The following is a 22,341-nucleotide window of genomic DNA, read 5'->3' as shown; positions in this document are numbered from 1 at the left end:
GAGGGACGATGGGTGACAGAGATTGGGCATTATATTTAGTCTGAAGCTTCTATTGTCCTGAATACAGTGCTAGAGACACACTGAAGAAGTGATTTTGAAAAGATCTCAGAATGTGTTTCATCAAAATTAACACCTTCATACCTCACGATCATTATGCCCCTGCTCCAAAATTCTTTCTCTTTCAGAATTCACTTCTGAGAAACAGTGGAAGAGCCTTATAGGAGTGGAATTCTGGTTACTTCTTGGTCACACATTGGTCTCCACCAAAATTATAACCACTGTCATTAACTAAATTTAGTGCCTAGTAATTTTTGACCACTACCATCCAATCCATTCTGAAAGTATTTATCACTATTAAGGGCATTCAAAAATATTCATTAAAGCCTAAGAATTATTTTTTTAATTTTTTTTAAAGATTTTATTTATTTATTTGAGAGGGAGAGAATGAGAGATAGAGAGCACAAGAGGGAAGAGGGTCAGAGGGAGAAGCAGACTCCCTGCTGAGCAGGGAGCCCAATGCGGGACTCGATCCCGAGACTCCAGGATCATGACCCGAGCCGAAGGCAGCTGCCCAACCAACTGAGCCACCCAGGCACCCAGCCTAAGAATTATTTTTAACATCTCTTCATTCAAAAGGCATTCACTCTGGGCGCCTGGGTGGCTCAGTTGGTTAAGCGACTGCCTTTGGCTCAGGTCATGATCCTGGAGTCCTGGCATCGAGTCCCACATCGGGCTCCCTGCTCAGCGGGGAGTCTGCTTCTCCCTCTGACCCTCTTCCCTCTCGTGCTCTCTGTCTCTCACTCTCTCTCTCTCTCTCTCAAATAAATAAATAAAGTCTTAAAAAAAAAAGGCATTCACTCACTCACTCCTTCATTCACCATATATGTATTGAGCATTTCCCACATGCCAGGACTGTGCTAAACCTAAAGGATAGAAAGATGAGCAAAAAATGGACATGATTTCCTGCCCTCATGGAACTTAGTCTAGGGAAAATAGAACTTAAAAATCACTCACAGGAATATAAAGTGTCAATTATAATAAATGTTGTGAAGATGTGGTACATGGGGCTCTCCAAGGAGGATTTGACTTAATTTGTGAGAATCCAAGCGTTAACCATAAGGGAAATACAATTTAACTTGCTATCAGAGGGATATCAGCAAAGTCCCTGGAGCAGTGTCTTAGGCTAGGTTCCCTGGAAACACACTTGGAGACACATTTCCATGTGAAGACTTATTAGGGTGCATTCTCAGGAGATCTCCCCATGAGGAAGGCAGGATTGGGCAGAGGGAGAAGCTGATCCACAGTGAAGTGGAACCAAGACCTCAGTCAGTCCTTCAACAAGCTCTTGAGTTGGGATGGCCCTTCAGAGTTGTCCCAAATAGGGGTCAGAGTTTAGGTTTTTGTATGCCCCCATGGGCCAGTCAGTGGCTTTGTGTGGCTGCTAGCAGGGGGGCAGCTTAGGCTAGGCAGTTGCCTGGGGCCGAGAGCAGGTCCCAGGGTGAGGTGCAGCTGTGGGCCATCAGCAGTCAGTGGTCCCAGCCAGGGCTGGCTACATAATTTTCTAGGCTCCTCATGAATTGCACGTGGGGGACCCTCATTCAAATGCTGGCAGAAAGCTCTCTCGTTTCTTCCATGATTAATCTTGTTGAAAGTCATGGTGGTTTTTGCTATTCAATGTCACACTCCTTTAGGCTTAGAAAGATAGGAGTAAGGGAAGACCCTCGTAGGCATCAGGGCCCCACCCAACGGGTGGGCCTGAAGAAGCAGGTGCCTGACCCCAACCCTGAGCCCAACGCTGCACCTGAGTCCAGGCCCCTCACAGCAGCAAAGGGTCACAACAGTTGCCGAGCAGAGACAGTGGAGGAAACAGCCAGGAGCCCACGGCTAGGAGGTGGAAATGTGGCGGGAGACAGGACTGTGTGTGAGCCAGGCTCCCCATCCCAGGGGCATGCTCTATCATCTCACTGGACTTAACTGACAAGATCCAAGATCCAAATTCAGAAATGTGTCAAGACAGCTCCCACACAGCATCGAACCCCAGCACAGGGCTACTGCTGAGCACAGGGCTACTGCTGAGCACAGGGCATGGTTCAGCTGTACCGCAGACTGGCCCGATCCCAGCAGCAAGGGAGGCCACACCTGCAGAGGGGATCTGGGCAGAGTACCACAGTCTCCACTCCAGGTGGCAGAGCCAGTGCAAAGTACCTGAGTACAGGGAACCAGAAGGCCCCAGGACTGGAAAGAGACTGACAGTAAAAGGGTGGTAAAAATACACGTGACCAAAGCTGTCCATGTTGGGTGCACAGGAAGGGCACCCAGCGTGACATAGGATCACGGTGTCAGGAGAGGCTTCCTGGAGGAAATAACAACCAAGTTGAGATGTACAAGGCAAACAGAAGCTAGGCAGGTAAGGAAGAAAGAGAATGGGCTAGGCAGAGGGTCAGCAGCATAGGTCGTGGTCCTCAACTGAGGGCAATTCTGGCCCCCAGGGGACTTCTGGCAATCTCTGCAGACATTTTGGTTGTCATGATGGGGGAAATGCTACTGGCATATAGTGGGTAGAGGCCAGGGATGCCGCTAAACATCTTACAGTGCACAGCACAGCCCCCACCACAAAGAACCATCTGGCCCAGAATGTCCATACTGTCACAGTTGAAAAATCCTGCCCAGCTAAAAGCCTGGAACGAGAGGCCTAGCACTCAGGCACAGAACAGAGTGACTCTGCAGCTGCTTAGAATGCAGAGTCACAGGGTTGGAAGGGGGTGACAGCCGGTGAGTATAGCAGATGTCAGTCCCTAGGAGGCTGGAGGAGTCCAACAAGGGCATTCCAACTCAGCGCCTAGGGTGTTGGGGAGCCACTGAAGGCTTTCGGGCAAGAAAATGACAAAAGCAGCTTTGGAAGGACACTCAGGAAGAAGGAGCCGGGATGAGAGTAAACAGGAGGGAGTGAGGCAGAGGGCCTGGGACCTGGAGGGGCCCTGGCAACACATTGTCCAGGGAATTGTAAGAGCGAGGAGAGAGAGGCTCCGGGGGCGGCAGGAGGGGACTGTCATGCAGGATGATATGATCAGGGACCAAAAAGTTGCATCATCGTTGTTGGTATGGACACATGTTGGAAGCTCAGAGCATCCATCCAGATCGAGTGCAGCTGATGAAATACGGTCCTCAGGGTCCACAGGGCCAACCAGAGAGAAGAAGTGTGTGTGCCAGTCCTGGCTCTGCCCCTTCCTGTGGCTGCTGGGACAGATGCACAGGCTGACCCCTCTCGTGGGATGCCTGGCCCTAGGGACACTGAGGACTGAGGGCCAACTCGTGCTCTACATGCCAAGCCATGCAGAGTGCCTTCCATTAATTGGCACAGACATGCCACTTAGTCTGGCCATAGCCTTGCGCTTGACCCCAGGCAAGTCATGCCTCTTCAGTGAGCCTGGTTAATACCGCCTGCCTCTGAGGTTTGATGAGAAGATTAAGAAGCAAGGCAGATAAATGCCTAGCAGAGGGTCAGCCCTTGGTAGGCACTCAAAGAATGATTGCTCTGATTATTCTACGAAGCCAAGTACCAGACCCCTCGGTCACAATCCCTTCTGTTGCACTGTTTCTGCCTCACCTGTCAGCACTGTAGCTTCTCAGGTGACCTTTGCACCTGTGCTTTGCTCTCTGACAGGCACAGGGAGCCTGCAGGACCCCAGGGCTGCAGTGTATACAGTGGGGTGGGAGGCATGCAGCTCCCCTCTTGACCGAGCCAGGCAGGCACATGCGGTTGCCTTGCTTCTCACATCTTAGAGACACCATGGAAAATATGCCTCAGCCCGCTGCCGGAGAGATACGGGGAACATGAAACCACCAAAGAGCACACAACTCTTGATCTCTGCCCACGTGCCAGGCCCTGCCTTTCAATCTGACGGAATCTTAGAGGCTTTGGAGTTTTTCTTCTTGTGTAGCTCTCCTGCCTGAGACACCTGGAACCCAGACTTAGTGACCATGGTCTCTAACACCTGTTGAGGGCCCACTGTGTGCCAGGCTTTTGGGAGGTACTCTGTGTTTTATCGCTTTAATCCTTATCATGGCCCTGTGGAGTAGGAGCTGTGAGGCTCAGAGAGGTTGAGCCACCACCGAATGACGCCAGGCTAGACGGCTGTGGAAAGCAGTATTGCAGAAACCTCTCTTTTGGATCCCCTGCAGGGTCTCTCTGGCATGGGTGTCCTCCCAGGGGTGTCAGAAAGAGCAGGAAGCTGCATCTGGTGAGGTTCCTGCTGCACCTAGGAAGTGGCCGGCAGAAAGCAGACAGGGAGCAAAAGCAAGCCCTCTGGAGGCTGCAGCCTGGGGCTGAGCATGCAGGCGGAGCCTCGCAGCTAAATCCCCTGGGGTCTCAGGCCGCATTCCTCTGAGGTCTGCAAAGGCCACCGCTTAAAGGCGCAGAGGAGCAGCTGGGAACAAGAACAAAGCGGCCAGGCCCCCCTCGGAGGAAGGAAGGAGCGAGCCCCAGGAAACAGCTGATAGCGCTAAGCTCAGCTTGTTTTTTTCCTCTGCTCAACAGTTCTCCTGCCACGGCAAACAAAAGATGTACATTCTGATTCCCTCTTCTGTTTGGATTGTGCTGTCGAGTGGATCTGGTTTGTGATGAGCTGGGGGGAAGAGGCACCGTGGGCAGTTTCTTGCTCCGCTGGCCAGTTTGCTGGGCCACCACCGACAAACGCAGAGAGCTTCCTTTTCTGCATCTTTCTCCCCGCCTGGTCATCAAATCCAGCTTGGCCTGGACACACCGGGGGCATGGTGCTGCCGTTTCTTCTAATTAAGCTTGCCACCTTTTCAGATTCAGTGGGAGCCGGAGGCTTACTGGTGACCTTGACCTTGAAGGACTGGCAACATACACCTGCACGAATTCACACACACACTTTTTCATGGATATATAAAGCTATTAAGATGTGAACTGTGCCCTCTCAGTCCCTCTGAAAGGCCCCTCCCTGTTCTCAGCACTGCCAAGGTCACAGTCCACTGCTGCCCACAGTCACACTGGGACTGTTCAGAGGACAGAATCCACCCAGCCTGGCCTTGCCACTGGGCTCCCATGGGCCCAGGGGTAAGCATGACAACAGCTACAGGGTCAGTGGAAGCCAGCATCCAACAGCAAGAACAATGTAAGGGGTGTCTGCATGGGTCCGGACAGGCTGGCTCCGATCCTGATCCCACCCTAGGGTGTTCATCCTCCTCAAAGTTTCAGCACTTGTAGGTGTCCGGTGGTCCTGATGGGCCTAAGCAATACACACGCGGTAACTGTAGTAGTTGTACTTCTTGCTGCCCCCCTGGGGGGCAATATGGAAGGAGGCGTTTTACTGGCTTCCTAAACCCTGTGAGGTCTGATGCTTGATGCCCTGCAATGTTGGGTATACCTTGTTTTGCCTGACCAGGTGTTGACTATGTGGGTCCATCAAAAGGCACTATAAAACAAAAGCAAAACAAAATGAAGGAAACAGAACAAAAAAATATATACAGAAACCTCCTCTAAGAGTTTTGTGGCTGCTGACACTTGAGTGATCCCTCTAGCCCTGACAATGGCCGTTCTGGTCACATGGACTGAAAGTGACTTTTTTGATGACACAGAGACTGATGCGTGGAGGCCCTTTGTAACTGCAGGAGTTAAACTGAGCTGTGAGAGGTCAGCGTGGTTGGACCCTGCCCCATGCTGCTTGGCCCGTTCTCTCCTCCTACCCCACTCTGAGGAGGCAGTTCACATGCAGAAGACAAATGGCATAAAGGGCAGGCAATTAATTTTTTCAGCTGGAGGCTGCGATGGAATTTGGGTGCTTAGAGTCTGGCGTGTGCCTCTAATTCCATTCTTCTCTGTGAAATAGCTCCACTCCTTAAGGAGGTGGTGCCCTTCAAAATTCCATCACTGACATTTTCTGTCTTTAGGGCCAAGAGGTAAATTTAGTCCTGAAAATTATTTGGAAGGGATCTAAAGCTACCCTGCATGCTGTCTTGTGCTCTTTCCATTACACCAAGAGACTATAGTGCTGTAAAGATGGCAAGCTGATTCTTCATTTATTTCCCTGGGGAGGGAGCAAGGTGGTCCCGGAGCATGGCTCGGGATCTGGTTCCCTCCTCCTAGCAATCTCTGTAGTGTGGAGCAGCCCAGCCAGCCTGATTAGCAGAGATACAGGCAAAGGATGTTGGGAAAAGGGGAAGGGAAGCAACTTAAGCAGGAATGGACCAAGATGAGGTCTTGGTCCTTGGTAGATGGGGAGATGGAAGGAGAGGACTCTAAGGAGAGAAAAAAAAATCCTGAAGGGAACTTGGAAGGGTAAGAAAAAGCCACATCACCTACTTCCAAAGAGGCAGTGTAATGTCGTGGTTCTAAGTGCAGAGCTCTGTGTGAATCTTGGGTGGGTGACCTTGGGCAAGATTTAAACCCTCTGTAGTTCAGTTTTCTAATCTGTAAAATGGGAGATAAAAATAGTTTCTATCTCATAGGGTTATCATAAAGATGAAACAAGGGATGCCTGGGTGGCTTAGTCAGTTAAGTGTCTGTCTTCGGCTCAGGTCATGATCCCAGGGTCCTGGGATCGAGTCCTGCATTGGGCTCCCTGCTCAGCAAGGAGTCTGCTTCTCCCTCTGCCTGCTGTACCTGCTGTTCCCCCTGCTTGTGCTCTTTCTCTCTCTCTCTCTCTCTGACAAATAAATAAATAAATAAATAAATAAATAAATAAATAAATAAATAAATAAATAAAATCTTAAAAAAATAAAGATGAAACAAGAAATTCACATAAAGCAATTGAGAAAGTATTTGGCATGTAATGAGCACTTAATAAGCATTTTACATTGTTATTTCCAATTTTTCCCCTAGCTGCGTCTCACATCCTTTGTTTAGGACAAGGCATGTTCTCCACTTTCACCCTATACCTTCTACTGAGCAACTGATATTTATCTGGTGTCCCAGTTAACTATTTTAATCACTAAAGTCACTTGCTTCTGAAATCTGCTCATTGGAAGGGTGCCACACACAGAGCAAACTCACAATCAGTGTTGCTAAGTAGAATTTACCAATCACCACTGTCTGAACTGCAGCTGGATGTTGTTTGTAGTCTTTCTCCCTGCTTCTCCCACTCCAGCAGAAGAGATTGAACCAGAGAGAAGCTGGACGCAGGAACATAAAGTCCAACTGAGAGTTGTAGAGCATGAAATACTATGTGACATGGGGAGACCCTCAGTCCCCTCCCCACCTTAGCTCCCAGAATGACAGCAAGCAGGCTGACCCCTCTCAAGTGGGGTATTGGAGCATATCTCTCTCCGAGGAAATGGAGTAGCCTAACACAAAAGGTCTGTGGGTACTCACAGGTGGGGCCCCACTGAAATGGCTTGGTCAGATCACTCTACAGTGAAGTCCATCAGTTGACAAGCTTCTTGTCAGCTTTTTGGTGTTACATTCTTAAATACAAGTAGTCAAAGATCACTTGTTATTTGAAGGAACCCTCCAAAATGAAAGACTATGCAAAAACAAACAGAAGAGAGAAGCTTATAGAAAGTAGGAACAATGCAATGAATAGAAGGTAGCATTTTTTAAAAATGTATAATTAATATCTTACGAGATTTAAGAGAAGATATTGCATCCATGAAGCAAGAACAGATGCTAGAAAACAGGGAACATTCAGAGAAGAAAAAGGACATTTGGAAATAAAAAAATTCACAATAAATTTGCAGGACAACATGGATAAATCTCAAAAACATTATGTTAAAAAAAGGAGTCAGACACAAAAGAGTATCTACCATACAATTCCATTTACATGAAATCCAAGAACAGACAAAATTTATCTATGGTGACAGAAATCAGAAAGTGGTCGCAGGAAGTAGAGAGGAGAATGGACTAGAAAGAGACACAAGAGGACTTTCTGGGTGGATGAAATGTTCTATATCTTGTTTGGGTGGTATTTATGTGGGTGTATTCAATTATCAAAATTTACTGAACTGAGCATCTACGACCTGTGCACACTATTCTATGTTAATGATACTTTAATAAAAAACATTTGCAGAAATGAAATTTCAGTAGAAGAATTAAGCCTCTAGATCTAGCTATTAATTCACAGGAAATACAAAGAATAGAGGAACATGTTAAATGACACCACAGGGAGGCAGTCAGCAAAATCTGACCTGGGGCACTCTAGAATTTAGCCAGCTTTTCCAACAAAATCTTCCAGTGGGCTGGGGAGGCAGACAGATGAGGAACTTATAGATTCACAGAGATTAAAGAGACATACCAAACAATGACACTGTGTGAACTTTGTTTAGATCCAAATTTAAGCAAACTATTTAGAGGACAATTTTATAGCACAATTGGAGAAGTGTAAACATGTCCAGACATTTGATAATGTTAAAGAATTTTTGATATTTTTAAAGCGAGATAATGATATTGTAGTGCTTTGGTTTTGTTTGTTTGCTTTTAAGTGGCCTTACCTTTTAGAGACTCATAGTGAAATATAAATGATGATGTCTAGGAGAGTCTGGGCCAGTGGGAGTGGGTAGGGGACACAGATGAAACAAGACTGACCATTTGTTGATAATTCTTGAAGCTGAGTGTAGCATATACTGGGTTTATTATTCTAGTCTCTCTTTTGTATATGTTTGAAATTTCCCATAATAAAATACTTAAAAAAAATAGAAGAGTTGGGGAAAAAATAGAGGAAGTTCTCCTAGAAAAAATAAAAAAAGGAAATCCTAGAAAAAGACAAAGAGATGGAAAATAGAAGCAAAAGATAAGAAGCATAGGGGATATGTTCAAGATTTCCAAAAACAAAAAGAGAGGAAAGAAAATGGAAGGGAGAAAATGATCAAAGAAATATTATGAGAAAGTTTCCTGATTCTGACAGCCATTAGATCCTGGATTGAGTGACCTGCCAGTAGCCAGCATCACAAATGAAAAAAGCCCCATACCAAAGTACATCGTGGAGAAATTTCATCAAGTTGGTGTACTGGGCCACAAACCTCACACACCTTCTGACAGTCCCTCTCTGCCTCTTCTCTGTCTCCTGGACAGCACCCTGTTGGCTCCACTTGTAGGCTGACTTGTACCTCCTCTTTTAGAATTGGAGGAAATATCAGACTGCAATGTGAATCCTGGTTTCTAGCAAGCTGCTGAAGGTCTGGATGATATCTGGAAATACAGACAATTTAGCTTTTGGGTAATCCTTGACTAATGGAAATAGGAGATGGGAGGGAGCTGGGTAGATGGATTCCCTCTTCTTCACTCTCCCCTGTAGTTCTTCTTTATGACCCTTCTAGAAGATTCTATTGTGCCTGATGGACCAACAGCCACCTGGTAATGCCTGGCATCGCATCCCCTTCCCTCACTCCTTTTCCCCTCCACATTCTTTTTTTTTTTTTTTTAAGATTTTATTTATTTGAGAGAGAGAGTGAGAGCACGAGCGGGGGGAGGGGCAAAAGGAGAGGGAAAAGCAGACTGCTCACTGAGCAGGGAGCCCACAACACAGGGCTGGATCCCAGGACCCCGGGATCGTGACCTGAGCCAAAGGCAACGCTTAACCGACTGAGCCACCCAAGGGCCCCCTCCCTCTGCATTCTATTATAAAAACTTTCAAACATATAGGAAAGTTGAAAGAATTTCACAGCAAGCACCTGTATACCCACTACCTACCTGCTTACCATGAACATTTTGAACAGCTTTATTGAGATATAATTTAAATACCGTAAAATTGACCCATTTAAAGTATACTATTCAGTGGGTTTTAGTATATTCATAGAGCAATGCAAACATTATCACAATTTTAGAATCTTTTCTTCACCCCAAAAAGAAACCCCCTGCCCTTTAGCAGACACTCCCACTCCCCCTGTCCCAACCCTAAGCAACCACTAATCCACTTTCTGGCTCTATAGAATTGCCTGTTTTGGACATTTTATATAAATGGAAACACAATACGTGGCCTTTTGTATTTGGCTTCTTTCACTTAGTGTAATGTTTTCAGGGTTCATCCATGCTGTAGCATGTATTAGTACATTCCTTTTTATGGCCAAACAATATTCCATTGTATATCATTAATATTTTTTTAGATTCACTTTATCACATGTCTCTCCATCCCTCTATTGATCCATTAATTTGTCTTATATCTTTTATGTATTTCTAAGTAGGCTTACTCCCCTTTTTCCACAACCCTCAGCACCTTTGCCTTGCACACCTCTCAAAGCTCATATCACATGGTCGCCTTAGGTACAAAGGAAGCTGAAAGATGGAGTGCTCAGCCTTCTGACCTCTCTGGTAGAGGGGTACAAGGGAAAAGGGGGACTGGGAATAAATTTTTGCTATTTTGGCATACAATATTTCTCAGTCTCATCTACATCTCTTCCTCTAGTCTCCCCTCCCACCATTGCATCCCACAGATCTTGGGTTCCAGAAATGCCAAATTCCTTCAAGCTCCTTGAACACCCCACATTATTTCTGGCTCCATCTCTTGCACATGCTCATTAGCTGGCTAGCCTGCTCTGGGGGACAGATTCTTCCCTCATGATTCAGCTCAGCTATCACTCTTCAGTGAAGTATCCCCAACACACACACACATACACACCCTCTCACCTCCCTGTGCTTTTTTTATACTCCCATTACAGCATTTACTGTACTCTATTTAATTAACCTTTCGACCTGTCTCCATCAGCCTGTAAATCCTGAAGGGCAACGGCCAGGTATCATGTGTCTTGGCATCCCTAGAACTCACTGCAGGGCATGGTTCAATACTGGTTGCATAGTGAGTGGAAAACATCTAGTTACCATCTTTACTGTTGTTTAACAAACATTTTGTTGGGTATGAACCACATGAGGCCCTATAGTAAGTTCCTAGTTTGGATACAAAGTCGAGTAAGACTACATCCTGGGCCTCAGGGGAACCTACAGGACCCTTCTGTCTGGATAAATGCAAAACTAGACAAGGTGCCAGGACAACAGATGTAAACTGGGACTGTACTGGGCAAACCAGAACATATGGTCACCCAAATTATATATCAGCTTCTATGAAAACAGCAGTACCATGCTGACTCATGCCCGGCCTGTCAGACCCAGTCACTTCCAGAATAGGCCAATTACTTCTCATTAGTGCTTGGGTCATATATGCTTTTCACTGTTACCCATGTAGAAATTAACCATGAAACTTAATATTCCTATGGCATTATATATATAATGCATATAAAAATATATACTTAAGCAATTAGAAAAAAATCACCCGATAAAAAACTAAAAACACTTTCCAGCCTTTTTTGATGTACTGGAATGCATATTTGTAATCAGTGTGTGATATCCATTTTATATATATATATGTATATATATGTATACATATACATATATATATATATTAACAATAGATTCTAGTCTGTTGTCTTTATTGACGGGCTTTTGGAGGTTTCCAGCTTGTGACCATTATAAATAATGGAGCTATGAACATCTCTATGTAGATTCCTTTTTCTTTCTTCTGAGTCATTTCTTGGAGGTATATACTCCAAGATGAAGTAACCTGGTTGAAGGAGAGGAACAGTTGGTACATATTATTTTCTGTGACTCTATATCTTACTGCTCTCCTAAAAGTCTGGGTCAATTTGTAGAGCACATCTGTTTTTCACAACTCTGCCAATAATTTATATGATCATTTTTATGTACTAATAGAAGCCTATTGTCATTTTAGGGTGTTCTTTGAATTTTTCCTTTTTTTTGCTTTAAAGATTTTATTTATTTATTTATTTATTTATTTATTTATTTGAGAGAGAGAAAGCATGAACTAGATGAGGGGCAGAGGGAGAAGACTCCCCGCTGAGCAGGGAGCCTGTCATGGGGCTCACTTCCGGGACCCCAGTATAATGACCTGAGCCAAAGGCAGACAGTTAACCAACTGAGCCACCCAGGCACCCCAGGTGTTCTTTGAATTTTTAATTGCTGCAGAGATTATACATTATACTTTAACCAAAAACAAGTTAGTTTTTGGAAACCATGTGTTTGTGTGTGTGTGTGTTTGTGTGTGTGTGTGTGTGTATGTATATATATGTATATTTTATAATTACAAGGTATGTTATAGGTATTCATTAAATATTTATTGGGGGCACCTGGTGGCTCAGTCAGTTAAGTGTCCAACTCTTGATTTTGGCTCAGGTCGTGATCTCAGGGTTATAGGATCAAGCCCCGTGTGGGGCTCTATGTTTGGCTTGGAGTCAGCTTGAGATTCTTTCCTCCCCCACCCTCTCCCTCTGCCTCTCCCCTTGTGTACACACATACTCTCATTCTCTCTCAAATAAGTATATAAAATATTTTCAAAAATTTGTCAAATTAATGAATGTATTAAAATAACACATTCACAAAAAGACAATAACTGCATGATTCCCCATACATGAGGTACCTAGAGTAGTCAGATTAGTAGAGACAGAAAGTAGAATGGTGGTTGCCAGGGCCTAGGGAGTGGGGGCAATGGGGAGTTGTTGTTTAATGAGTATAGAGTTTCAGTTTTGCAAGATGAAAGGAGATCGAAAGTGATTATGGTTGCACAACAATGTGAATGTACTTAATACTCTTGAACTGTACACTTAAAAATTATTAAGATGGGGGGCGCCTGGGTGGCTCAGTCATTAAGCGTCTGCCTTCGGCTCAGGTCATGATCCCAGAGTCTTGGGATTGAGCCCCGCATCAGGCTCCCTGCTCGGTGGGGAGCCTGCTTCTCCCTCTCCCACTCCCCCTGCTTGTGTTCCCTCTCTCGCTGTGTCTCTATCAAATAAATAAAATCTTTAAAAAAATTATTAAGATGGTAAATTTTAAGTTATATGTATAAATATATATTTTTTAACTCAATGGTCATTTGGTATGTATTGTCAGTACAAATGTGCCTACAAAATATAGTCATGCATGTTAAATGAATTTTCATGTGTGGAATTTTTTAGATTAAAATGACTGTGCTAATTTTTCAGTGCAGGGATAGGCAGAGATGTGTGATATTAATATCGTTATATAGCAAATAGAGTAAGAATCACAGACCAGATAATATATGAACATTCAATATTAGCAATAAAGTGTTCCACCTTTAAAACCATGCATCTAATTTTCTATTATCTGTGAATAAAATACAGAGGCAGAGCTTACGGGAATCACAGAGACATCCACTTGAACTTTTCACCTTAATGATGAAATGAGGGGCTAGGTGACTAACTCATTTCAAGAGCAGCCTCATCCGTCCCTTTATTTTATTTATTTATTTATTTATTTATTTATTTATTTATTTATTCATTTATTTCTTAAACTCCATGCCCAGCATGGACTCACGACCCTGAGAAGACCTCAGCTGAGATTAAGAGTCAGTTGTCTCAGTAATGGGTATTAAGGAGCGCATGTATTGCATGGAGCCCTGGGTGTTATATGCAGACAATGAATCCTGGAACACTACATCAAAAACTAATGATGTACTGTATGGTGACTAACATAACGTCATAAAAAATAAATAAATAAGTAAATAACATATTAAATTATATCCATAAGAAAAAAAACACAAAGTACGTGATTTCATTAAAGATGATAGGTTGTCATTACTTTACTGAAAAAAATATTTTAAAAAAAGTCAATTGTCTGAACCACCCAGGCACCCCTCATCTGTCCCTTTTATAATGCACTCCAGCTAAATCCTCTTGGCTAGAATGGATGACATGGCCTACCCCAGCTACCCCAGAGGATGCTAGGAAAGCAGAGACTAGAATAGGTTAGACACACTGCCACCCCAAATACTTAGGATTCACTTAACAAAGAAAGAAAAGGAGAATGGGTATTGGATAGGCAATCAGCAGCATCTGTTACACTCACATTAGTGTTTTTGTTTTGTTTTGTTTCTTGTTTGGGGTGTTACAGGCTGGAACCAATGGTTATATGGCTCCTGAAATCCTAATGGAAAAAGTGAGTTATTCCTATCCTGTGGACTGGTTTGCAATGGGATGCAGTATTTATGAAATGGTTGCTGGACGAACACCATTCAAAGATTACAAGGAGAAAGTCAGTAAAGAGGATTTAAAGCAAAGAACCCTGAAAGAAGAGGTCAGATTCCAACATGATAACTTCACAGAGGAAGCAAAAGATATTTGCAGACTCTTCTTGGCTAAGAAACCAGAGCAACGTTTAGGAAGCAGGTAAACTACCATATAACAGAGGTAATTAGCAGTGTCAGCATTGTCCACAGGTTTGGATTGATGACGAGGACTTGGGCTTAAGTATTATTATTTTTCCTATTATTATTTGCATATTATATGGTTAAGTGTTTCTGATATTTTCAGACACTGTGAGCACTTGATGTGGAATGATCTCCAAGATATATTTTAAAATAAAGTGAGGTGCAAAACAGCATACAAGAAAGAAAGAAAGAAAGAAAGAGAGAGAGAGAGAGAGAGAGAGAGAGAGAAAGAAAGAAAGAAAGAAAGAAAGAAAGAAAGAAAGAAAGAAAGAAAGAAAGAAAGAAAGAAAAAGAAAGAAAGAAAGAAAGAAAGGAAGAAAGAAAGAAAGAAAGAAAGAAGAAAGAAAGAAAGAGAGAGAGAAAGGAAAGGGGAAAAGAGAAGAGAAAAGAAAAGAAATCTATAATTCAAATAGTTGCATAGAATATTTTGGGCAGAGTATACAAAGAATGTATATGATTGATGGTCTCTAATAAAAAGAAATTAGGGGCAGGTGACAGGGACGTAAATGAAGATTTTTACTCTATAACCCTATTATCTCCTGAATTTTGAATTGTGGATGAATGATTAAAAAATGAATACAATTAAAACTTAAAATAAATCCCATCAGTACCAGGGCACTTTCTTTTTGAAGAAAGTCGAGTTTTATTGCTTACAGGGAATAATAAGATCAAGCTATTTTAGAAGAAACAAAATAAGTAAAAGCTGACCTGTAAAAAGGCCCTTGGCAGTGGGTAACTGTTATATAGAGAAAAAACCAAGGGCTTTAGATTCGCAGACATAGACTCCCATCCCAGCTCTGTATGTCCTTTTACCTCAAGCAATTGAATTACATTCTCAGAGTCTCAATATTCTCATGTATTAAAATGGGGGATTTATGGGTATAATGATTAATTTTATGACAACTTGACTAGGCCACCATACTCAGATTTTTGATCAATTATTCTAGATGCTTCTGTGCAAGTATTTTTTAGATAGTCTTAATATATAAATCAGTAGCCTTTGAGTAAAGGAGATTATTGTTCATAACATGGATGGGTCTCATCCAGTCAGTTGAAGGCCTTCACAGAAAAAGACTGACTTCCCTGGGAGAAGAGGGAATTCTGCAGGCAAACCACCTTTGGACTTGAACTGCAACTCTTCCCTGGGTCTCCAGCTTGACGGCCTACCTTGCAGGATTTGGACTTGCCAAACCTCTACACTTGTGCAAATCAATTCCTTAAAATAATCCATCCATCCTCCCTCCCTCCCTCCCTCCCTCAATCTCTCTTTCTCTCTCTCTCCATGTCTCTCTCATATACATGCACACATATTGTCAGGGAGAAAAAACTTCTCCTCTACCCTCTTAGAGGCCTGCAAACGAAACTAACAAAACACAGATTAGTAAGAGAAAAGACAGGCTTTTATTTATGCACCTATACAAGAGTTCACAGAAAAAATGTGACTGGGATCAGTTAGAATTATAGACCATCTTAACAGGGGAAGGGGAGGAGGAGAAGGGTACTTGCATGAAAACAAATAATTTCTTAGAATTGCTGGGGGGGAACGGCACTTATAGGAGAACCAATGACGTTTAGGAGAGAGAGACGGGCCCTTAGGAGAAGAGATGGGAGGTACGATAGTTTTGTGGCAGTGGCTGTTTAGGTGTGGAGCAGACTTCTGTCACTGGTGATAAGAGTCAATCTTTCCCGGTTCTAAAACTCCCAGAGAGAAGATTTATGAGTTGAGTTTTGGGGGGAGTCTCTGCTTCTAGGCAGATAAGGGGAGTTCAAAACCTGTATCGGTTGACTCGCAAATGCCTTCAGCTCAAAATAATTTTTATGCTACCGTGGTACATTCTGGACCCTTTCAACATCCTGTTAGTTCTGTTTCTCTAGAGAACCCTGACTTATACAGTGGGAAACTTTGAGGTTTAGATATAATATATATAAAGTAAGTGATAGCAATTATTACTAATTTGTTCTAAGAGAGATACCAGATAATATTTTGACTGAACTATGAGCTTGAATGTCTTAAATTCTTAGATTGAATTTTCAAAATTTAAAAATATATACAAATATGAAAGCTACAACATGAAGTAATATGACTGATTTTTACTATTACCCCAGAACATGGGCAGTAAAATTACCCTCAATCTTCCAAGTAGCTGCTAGTGAAGGCTCTAGAACAAGGCTGCCTTAATTAAAAATATTAGAGTATGGAGGTAAGCTTTTAATTTTCGACCTCATTATTTTAAATAGCGAAACAAGATCCATTTGTAATGACTTTCAAAGCATGACAGACACCAAACTAAGAAATGAGTATTTTGAAATTTAACAGAAACTCTACATTTAAGCGAAGGAAAACGTGGAACTGATTTTCCTGTGTAGATTCCAACGTTGTTGCATTAGTGTGGTCAGAATAGGCCGCGTCATGATAACAAGCAAATCACAAAGTCTCTGAGGCTTGCAATGAAGAGAATTTTTTTCTCCCTCGCACAAAGTGCCTTATGGGTGCAGCAGCACTCCCTTCGGGTACCTCCCTTCGGAGCAGAGACTCAGAGAGCGAGGCTGCATCCATCTGACAGCTCCACTGGAACTCGTGGCTTCCAGTCGCTGTAGCAGACGAGAGCATAGACAACCTCGGGGAGCTTCGTACTGCCACTGGCCGGAAGTGACCCACTCGCGCATCACTTACACTCACTTGTGTTTGCCCTGCGCAAGGTCCAAGGGTCTGGCTAGTGCTGTCTTCATTGTGCCCAGGGAGGAGAGGAGAACCGGAAATGGTGACCCCTGACCATCTCTACTGCCGGGGTTCTCAAGTGCAGGGAGTCTAAGAGGGCATCCCAACAGAGGCAGAGGCCGCAAAGAAAGAGAACCGTCTCTTCAGATGACCTCCCTGAAGGTGGCTTTGGGGAAAAGAGACAACTTGCCCGCTTGGTATGTTTGATTGAAAAATCTATCTTGACACTCTGTAAACACACTTTGGGTATAGAAAATGAAATATTGACAAACCTCTTCAGGAAAATGCCACCTTAAAGCACTGGATCATTGCCTGAGGTTGTTCCATCAAGCAAAACCTTTTTATAAAGCATCTGTTGTTGTGACTGTTTTGAATAAAACTGTTTACAACATTAGGGAAAAGGCATATAAAAACCAGCTGTTCGGTGAAAGAGAAAACCTTCCAACATTTTCATTTCAACTCTCTGTATTTTTTTTTTTAATTCAGATGAGATAATCTAGTGGTGTCCTTCAAAGCCAAGCAATGCCTACTCAACATGTTACACAGCAGAGAGGTCAAGTGCCCCCTCCCTCTTGCATTCACAAACATTTGAAATAAATTTTAAAACCCTTTTCCCTCTTTAGACATCAATGGAAGGATCTCCTCCTTTGTTTTCATAGGTCTGTGAATTAATTTTGTTTTGCAGAGAAGTTGAAAGCTTTAAAAAAAAAATAAATTGCAAGCTTTTCTGAGCATCTCACAAGGGCTCCAGATAGAGTTTATGATGTTTTCTAATAAAATAAAAGCTGAAGATCACTTAAGCATTTTGCAGGTTTTCTTCTGATCAGTCAGTGCAGCAGAACAAGATCAACTAATCATGCAAGTCTCTGACTTAAGTGCTTCTCCAACACATAATTTCATACCAATACTAAAGATACTGTTCTTGGCAGACCAAACCCCACAGAGTGGTCTTCATGTATGGTCCGGTGATATCTTTACTTCATTGACTATTATAAGAAAATCCATTGTAATCTCTATGTAGGGTTCAGTAACACAAAAGCTCCTATAAATGCTCTGAAATAGAACCTACTCCAATCAGCAGGAGAAGTCTTCCTGCAGCTGCCAGTTTGGCTAGGGCAGAAGATGTTGCCCCCATCAATAGCCTCTCTTATTTGTCCAAAGTGCACTGCCTAAGGATGGGCCAAAAGATCCCCGCATGAAGCAGCCCGGCAAGATCCAAGAGTAAAATAACATCCAGGCTATTTTTAATTATGGAACTGAGGTAAGAGTCATTAGTGCAAAAGATAAAGTGATCAAATTTGTCGTGGTCCAGACACTGAGTAAAAGGAATAGGGGAAAGCCTAATCTTTTGTTGTTAGCATCAGCAACCACAGACACTTAGTGAGAAAGGGCATTAAAGCATAGGCCCTGTCCTCCAGGGTCATCTAGTCAGGGTGCTGAGGAACATAAAGAAAACCTTTAGTGGCCTGTTGTTCCCTTATCCTTTGCAGCTCGTTGCAAAAGGGCTGAAGTGGCCATCCCTGTTGGGCAAACCAATGCCATTTGGGCCTGTTGCTTGAGGTGTTCCTTGAGAACTGTTCATACTGATGTCAAGACTGGCTTGGCAAGTTTCTCAAGGTTACTGAGCCCCTGGGCACTCTTTGTTTATCCAAGTTAAAGCTGCTCAGAGTGAGTTTAGGTTGCTCTCTTGACCTGTGGGATACTGTGTTCATGCCTGCTGGTGGCCATCAGGGTGGTACAAGCTCCTTCCTCATGGCACCTGGTCCCATTCCAGCTCCTTTGTTTTCTTTGAGACACAGAGTCTTGGGGTTATTCCTGATTTACATAGATGGAATTCTAGCTCTGTCCTTGTTCTGCCACATTTAAATTCTTTTTTAAAAATTTTTTAATTATTTATTGGCGAGAGAGAGAAAGAGACAGAGATAGCGAGAAAGAAAGAGAGCAGGAGCAGGGAGGAGAGGGAGAAGCAGGCTCCCCACTGAGCAGGGAGCCCAACAAGGGGCTCCATCCCAGGACCCTGGGACCATGACCTAAGCCGAAGGCAGACGCTTAACCGACTGAGCCACCCAGGCACCCCTCTATCCTTGTTCTGCCACATTTAAATTCTATCTGATACCCTCCCTACGACCAAAATCTGATACCTTAAAATGGTGAATGTTGCTGTGAAAATTATACCTGAATAAACCTAACTTAAGAGAAAAATTCATCTCTGAAGCTTTGAAGCTATCTCAGTAACCCTCCCTCGAGGCTCTGACTCTACAGGATGTAAACCACTCCGACATCGGTCAGTAGGTTCTAGTAGATAGCAAGCCTGCATTTTCCTTCCTTTAAATTGATGGAGACTTGGTGGCTTTGGGGAAAAAAGAGACAACTTGTAGTATCTCATGATACAGTTCTCCATTTCTGTTTTTCAGCTGGGTCATAATGAGATAAGTCCAAGGAGTCCTGCATCATTCTGGATGGGGCTAGGCCTGAACCACAGAACAACCCAGGGAATGGCTGGACATCAGAAGCCTACAGCTGGATTTCTCTTTTCCATAATAATATTTGATTACAATTTTCCTTTGAAAAATTCACCCATGTTTGGCTTTTTCAGATGCACAGCCATTTATGAATACAGAAGCAAGTGAAGAGGTTAAAAATACAATGAAAAGACAGACAGGCATTATTGTGATGGTTAAATGTGATAACATAAGTGCAGAGCTTAACTTTGTGTTAGCTGAGAGTAGGTTCTGGATAAATGCCAGTTATTCCCACTGTTATTATTAGTAATGTCATTACTGTGTTTAGAACTGTTAGATAGAGTCCACTGCAGTAATTATCTGACATAGTAGGGAATCTGTAAGGGGGCATATGGGAGAAATCCTCAATTCTTTTCCTAAAAGTTTTTGATAACTGGAATAAAAGTAAAGGAAACCTATGAATGTGATTAATTTTTATCAAGGTTGATTTATGACAGAAATTGACTTTTCCCTAAGGGGAGACATTTCTTTCTTTTTCTTTTTTTTTTAAGATTTTATTTATTTAATTCAGAGAGCGAGAGAGTGAGAGAGAGCAGGAGTAGGGGGAGGGGCAGAGGGAAAGGGAGAAGCACTGCTCCCCGCTGAGCAGGAAGCCCGATGCGGTGCTCAGTCCCAGGACCCTGGGAACATGACCCGAGCCGAAGGCAGATGCTTAACCGACTGAGCCACCCAGGTACCCCTCTTTTTTTTTTTTTAAGATTTATTTATATATTTTAGAGAGTATACAGGGGGAGGGGCAGAGAGAGAGGAAGAGAGAGAATCTCAAGCAGACTCCCTGCTGAGTGTAGAGCCCAAGGTGGGATTCAGTCCCACAACACTGAGATCATGACCCATGCCAAAATCAAAAGTCAGATGCTTAACCAACTGAGCCACCCAGGTGCCCCCCTAAAGGTAGACATTTTTTTTTGTCAGACCAACATATCTACTCACATAAAAAGGAAAAAATCATTTGAATCTGATGCCACAATACAGCCCCCTTTTATTTCTTTAAAAACCTGGACTTAAGAGGAACCAAGAGAAATGTGTGGTAGGCTGTCCCTAGTGTGGTCCCCAAATATCCCCATCTCCTGTTATCCACACTCTTGTGTAATCCCTTCCCTTAAGGGTGGGATGGACTTATTCATTTGCTTCTAACAATATGGCAGAAGTGATGAGATGTCATTTCCAAGATTAGGTAGTAAAAAGACTGTGCCTTTTATCTTGGGCTCAGGGGAAAACCAGGTATAAAGTTATAAGGTAGCTTTGTGGAGAGGCTCATGTGGTGAGGGATGGAGACCTGCCAATAACTATGTGAGTGAGCTTGGAAGCAGATTTCCTCCCCTAGTCCCAGTTGAACCTTCAGATGAGACCACAGCACTGATGAACAACCTCATGAAAGACCTTAAGCCAGAGGCACCCAGTTAAGCCATTTCTAGATTCTTGACCCACAGAAACTGAGATAATAAATGTTTGTTGTTTTAAGCCGCTGAATGTTGGGGCAGTTTGTTACACAGCAATAGATAACTAATACAAGAGGTTACACAATTGGGAACATACATTTTCCCCCCTCTTATTCTAAGGCAAATACTGGCATAATTTCTAGCACAAGGAAAGAGGGCTTGGTAACCAATAACCATAGTCTTGAGCATTGAATGTATGCTCATTCATGCTGCTAAAAATTACTAATGGATTTTTTTAAAGTCTTTGAAAGTATTGTGGCTGTTGGGGGAGGTAGGTGGAGCTCCTAATAATCATGTCATATGAAGACTGAGACAATATGGGTGCTGTTTTTTAGGATGTGAGTGGGGCTGTGTGTGGATAGACATGCTTCCCTTGTTCTATGTGACCCTGAAGGGTCTAGCAAAATGCAATGACTGGAAGTTGCAGGGAAGCAGGTTCTGGCCCCACTGAATTTTGCTTGTATTTCCACAAAACACTAAGAATAAAAGTCATGTCAACTACTTGACTCCAAAAATTAGACATGTGAAGGTTATCTGCAAACAATGAAAATGCTACTGTCTGCATAAGATGGAATGATTTTTTTAAATTATGGGTGAAATTTAAAGTTATTATTTTTCCAAATTATTCTTTACGTCGTTATATTGTCTTTGCAATTAAAATGAAATGTATTACAGGAAAAGAATGCTAGACACTTTGTATTGTTAGAACATTTCCTGTTTTGGTTTGTTACTGTGTCTCAGGCTGACCATCTCCTTTCTTCACAGAGAAAAGTCTGATGATCCCAGGCAACACCCTTTCTTCAAAACCATCAATTTTGCTCGCCTGGAAGCTGGCCTAGTTGAGCCCCCATTTGTGCCAGACCCTTCAGTGGTTTATGCCAAAGACATCGCTGAAATTGAAGATTTCTCTGAGGTTCGGGGAATCGAATTTGATGATAAAGATAAGATGTTCTTCCAAAGATTTGCAACAGGTGCTGTCCCTATAGCATGGCAGGAAGAGATTATAGAAACGGGACTGTTTGAAGAATTGAACGACCCCAACAGGCCTGCAGGTTGTGGTGATGGTAATTCATCCAAGTCTGGTGTGTGTTTGTTATTATAAGTTGTTCTCTCCACCAGATAGGCAGCAGGAATCTCAGCTGACATAATCCTCGAATGTTCCTAACACATGAAAATCTGTTGAATGAGGACTGATCAATCAGGAGGGGCATTTCAACCATAGAACAATTCAAAGGACAGGTGAGCTCACCACTAGGACACATTTTTCTCCCCTCCCCCTCCCCTCCTCCCCCCTCCCCTCCTCTTCCTCCCCCCTCCCCTCCTTTCCCCTCTCTCCTTCCCTTCCTCTTCTCTCCTTTCCTCTCCTCTCCTTCTTTCCTTCCTTCTTTCTCTCTCTCTCTTTCCCCCTACTTCTTTCTTCTTTCTCTCTTTTTTCATAAAGATGAGTAAAGTCTCAGTTTTCACTGAGGCCTGGG

The 22,341-nt window shown here is 43.2% G+C and overlaps 1 protein-coding gene across 1 annotated transcript in view; it reads left to right on the top strand.

The window, feature by feature from the left end:
- Positions 1-22,115, top strand: part of GRK7 (G protein-coupled receptor kinase 7) — a 29,116-nt gene extending 7,001 nt beyond the window's left edge. Inside the window, exons 3-4 of the mRNA XM_028099222.1 lie at positions 13,871-14,145; positions 21,632-22,115. Coding sequence (XP_027955023.1) covers positions 13,871-14,145; positions 21,632-21,968 — 612 coding nt within the window. The 3' untranslated portion in view covers positions 21,969-22,115. The remainder of the gene's footprint in view (positions 1-13,870; positions 14,146-21,631) is intronic.
- Positions 22,116-22,341: the final 226 nt, after the last annotated feature.

The sequence above is a fragment of the Eumetopias jubatus genome, unplaced genomic scaffold (assembly GCF_037043125.1).
Source record: "Eumetopias jubatus isolate StellerSeaLion01/CBP00866 unplaced genomic scaffold, mEumJub1_p1.0 scaffold_1, whole genome shotgun sequence".
NCBI lineage: Eukaryota > Metazoa > Chordata > Mammalia > Carnivora > Otariidae > Eumetopias > Eumetopias jubatus.
The sequence above is the reverse complement of the archived record's forward strand: the minus strand, read 5'-3'. Positions and strand labels throughout refer to the sequence as shown.